The 4339-nt window shown below is 34.8% G+C and overlaps 1 protein-coding gene across 1 annotated transcript in view; it reads left to right on the forward strand.

The window, feature by feature from the left end:
• The window catches only part of LOC107298139 (slit homolog 3 protein-like), a gene marked incomplete at its 5' end in the record, with an annotated part of 94528 nt that overhangs the window by 45241 nt on the left and 44948 nt on the right, over window positions 1-4339 (forward strand). The window contains one exon of the mRNA XM_015827499.1: window positions 926-1019. Within this exon, the coding sequence (XP_015682985.1) occupies window positions 926-1019 (94 nt within the window). The remainder of the gene's footprint in view (window positions 1-925; window positions 1020-4339) is intronic.

Consider the following 4339-nt stretch of genomic DNA (forward strand, 5'->3'; position numbering starts at 1 on the left):
TGCCACTGGCCTGAGACAAAAATCAGGTCCAGCGTGTGTCCACCCGTGTGAGTGGGGGCCTGTATTAATTGGGTCAAGTCCAAGGCCGTCATGGAAGCCAAGAACTCCTGAGCTGCCGCTGACGTCTCCCCCACTGATGGCAGGTTGAAATCCCCCAAGACCATAAGTCTGGGGGTCCCAACCGCCACCCCGGCTATTAAGTCAGGTGACTTGATTACTTAAATAGATATTAGCAAGAATTAGATAGCTCTCACTCTGTAGTTTTATAGAAAATACTTGTCTATATTCTTTTCGACCGAGTCATAACCTATTATAATCAATGTAGGAGGGAAGAAACTGGTAATGCAGCTTTTCCTTCAGCTGCTTTCTCCCATTTTTGAAAAATGATGAAAATTTGATATTGATCCATGTACTAGCTTCAGCTTTAAGGACTCCTGCTTCTGTATGAAGCACAGCACTGGACACAGACCAGTTGTTGAGGAAATTTCATAGGAACCTGGATTGGACAAACTCAGTCTTTAACAAGTTGTGAATATACCAAGTTGCATTCAAGCCTTTGCTAAAAAAAAACCAAAAACTTTTACTGGACTCAGGACAAACTGGATACCCCAGGATAGGCAGTAATGCAATCAGAGTGCCTTTAAAATGTAGCTGTATTCACTACCCTTCAAGTATAATATGGATAATTATAGCATCAGAATTATCTGGATCATATTTCATTAAATGTAGTAGTTTGGTTTAACAGGCTCATAATGCAGTGGGATGTTTAAAAAGTGAAATGTCTTTTTTTAAAAAAGGATTGTAAGATTGATTGTCCTCAATAACTTCTTCATAAGCATTCTTCATTTTTTTAGTTCTAATTATAATTCACGCAACTAAACTTCTACTAAATTTCTATTAAAAGCACTCTTTATTTTTATTTCAGGAGAACTCTGTGATGAAGTAATCGATCATTGTGTGCCTGAACTAAACCCTTGCAAACATGAATCCAAATGTATTTCTTTTGATAGAGAATATAAGTAAGTATGTACCATTGATATGTTAAAATACTGTATATTAAGCCACAAGTCTAATGAATTACTTTATTAACTAATTGCCACATTCCAGTGTCTTTCTATGTGCAATATCATTTTTAGAGAATTTATACTGACATTTCATGAAGTTGAAATGATTCTCTTGCTTAGTCCAGCACTTTCCACTTTATCTTTTTAAACTCCTCATTCAACAATTTTCTCTTGTCTTCCTCATCTTTATTCACCCGGCTATAGAGCCCTCCACACACACACACACACACACACACACACACACACACACAAACACACACACGTGTGCAAGATAAAGGAAATAAAACCACGCATCTGGGCACTAAATCTCATACCTTATGTTTTCTTGTCTTCTTAACCCCAATAAGACAAGAGCATATTCTGTAACAATGGAGAAAATAATACAGAGAGATGATAAGGAATACGGAGGAAGTGAAAAGGAATCTGAATAATAGGAAAATAGAGTCAAAATTATTTGATCAATTATGAAGTGTGGTCTTATAAGGATAATAGAAATGGCATATGATNTCATAACAGAATACATACCACTTATGATTTCTAGTGTTTGGTAATTAAACGCACAATATTGCTTCTTCCTCATTGAGTTTGGGGCAGAAAGAATTTAGCTATTGAGAAATAGGTCCTATAGTGAGTGCAAACGACTATATATCCAATAGATCTTTCCCTCTTCACCTGCGACATCCTGTGCCACACCAGACATTGATTTCCATTTAGGTTTTTTTAATGATTTGATTATTCTTCTAACCTTTCTCTTTTTTTAAAAAAAAAAGTGGAAGCTGCATTCTACCAAAAAAACAGCATTTAGTTTTATTTGTCTTTTCAAAAAAAAAAAAAATTGAGCCCCAAATGTACTTATAAGTATAACTATTACAACATGGTACCCTGTTCTAAAATATGTTCTATTTCTGAAAAAAAGAAGAAACAGGTAAACAGAATGTTCTATGACATAGAAAGGGATGGAGACATCTTCACCAACTGGCAAATAGTTATTTTGTGAATCACCACATCCATCAGTACTTTCAAACACAAAGGACTTTACTTCAGTCAATGAGAAGTCTTACAATATAACAGAATAAAATGAAAGAAGATTGATCAAATAAAATAGTATTTAAAAGGGAAACAAGCTAAATGTAAAAATACAGTTACTTAGTTCTTAGTAAAATCCTACAGATTTTGCCAGCTATATGTCAAAATGTGTCAATATTGTTAGACAGTATATCACTCTGATCAGCTAAAAGGAAACTGAGATAAAAGGAATCAGTGCAATATGAATATAGAGATATAGATAGTCCTTGAGTTACAATCATAATGGACACTGCCTATCACAATCTGATTTTATGATCTTTTTTGCAATGGTTGCTACATAACCAGTGATTTGCATAGGCATAGTTGTGCTGAAAACCAGAAGAAAAAGGTATTTATTTCTGGTTTTCAGCAAAACGTCATAAAAGTCATGACGTGATCATGGGATGCAAATGACCGTAAATGCAGCCCAGTTGCCAAGTGTGGTCATGTGATTGTAGTGGGAAACCAACTATGCCAATTTCATTTAAGGTCATGAGTACCTCCAGGGATATCCCTCATAACTTTGGTTGTAAGCTGACAACTTCCTGTAATAAGGGCACAATAACTTTGTGTCAAACTTCATGGTAAAATTGATAATAAAATAGTATGTGGACTGTTATTTCAATTGCTCTTGACTTCCAATGACAATCCCCTAACTTTATGGGATTTTCTGGAATTTTTCTTCCAAAAACAACAGTTTATAAGGCATTACAGAGTGCCGGTGTCAGAGTTGTTCAGAATTGTGGCATGGTAATTTGATTGAGATACATGCAGGGTTAAGTCTGGTGACTTGATTACTTAAATAGATATTAGCAAGAATTAGATAGCTCTTACTCTGTAGTTTTATAGAAAATACTTGTCTATATTCTTTTCGACCGAGTCATAACCTGTTATAATCAATGTATGAGGGAAGAAACTGGTAATGCAGCTTTTCCTTCAGCTGCTTTCTCCCATTTTTGAAAAATGATGAAAATTTGAAGATATTGATCCATGTACTAGCTTCAGCTTTAAGGACTCCTGCTTCTGTATGAAGCACAGCACTGGACACAGACCAGTTGTTGAGGAAATTTCATAGGAACCTGGATTGGACAAACTCAGTCTTTAACAAGTTGTGAATATACCAAGTGGCATTCAAGCCTTTGCTAAAAAAACACAAAAACTTTTACTGGACTCAGGACAAACTGGATACCCCAGGATAGGCAGTAATGCAATCAGAGTGCCTTTAAAATGTAGCTGTATTCACTACCTTTCAAGTATAATATGGATAATTATAGCATCAGAATTATCTGGATCATATTTCATTAAATGTAGTAGTTTGGTTTAACAGGCTCATAATGCAGTGGGATGTCTAAAAAGTGAAATGTCTTTTTTAAAAAAAGGATTGTAAGATTGATTGTCCTCAATAACTTCTTCATAAGCATTCTTCATTTTTTAGTTCTAATTATAATTCACGCAACTAAACTTCTACTAAATTTCTATTAAAAGCTCTCTTTATTTTTATTTCAGGAGAACTCTGTGATGAAGTAATCGATCATTGTGTGCCTGAACTAAACCCTTGCAAACATGAATCCAAATGTATTTCTTTTGATAGAGAATATAAGTAAGTATGTACCATTGATATGTTAAAATACTGTATATTAAGCCACAAGTCTAATTAATTACTTTATTAACTAATTGCCACATTCCAGTGTCTTTCTATGTGCAATATCATTTTTAGAGAATTTATACTGACATTTCATGAAGTTGAAATGATTCTCTTGCTTAGTCCAGCACTTTCCACTTTATCTTTTTAAACTCCTCACTCAACAATTTTCTCTTGTCTTCCTCATCTTTATTCACCCGGCTATAGAGCCCTCCATCCTTTGAACTGGAGATGGGACCTCTGTCCTATTCAAGCTGTATCACACACACACACAAACACACACAAACACACAAACACACACACACACACACACACACCAAAAAAGTGTGCAAGATAAAGGAAATAAAACCATGCATCTGGGCACTAAACCTCATACCTTATGTTTTCTTGTCTTCTTAACCCCAATAAGACAAGAGCATATTCTGTAACAATGGAGAAAATAATACAGAGAGATGATAAGGAATACGGAGGAAGTGAAAAGGAATCTGAATAATAGGAAAATAGAGTCAAAATTATTTGATCAATTATGAAGTGTGGTCTTATAAGGATAATAGAAATGGCATATGAT

Source organism: Protobothrops mucrosquamatus, unplaced genomic scaffold, assembly GCF_001527695.2.
Source record: "Protobothrops mucrosquamatus isolate PMUCROS unplaced genomic scaffold, P.Mucros_1.0 scaffold3740, whole genome shotgun sequence".
NCBI classification, from domain to species: domain Eukaryota; kingdom Metazoa; phylum Chordata; class Lepidosauria; order Squamata; family Viperidae; genus Protobothrops; species Protobothrops mucrosquamatus.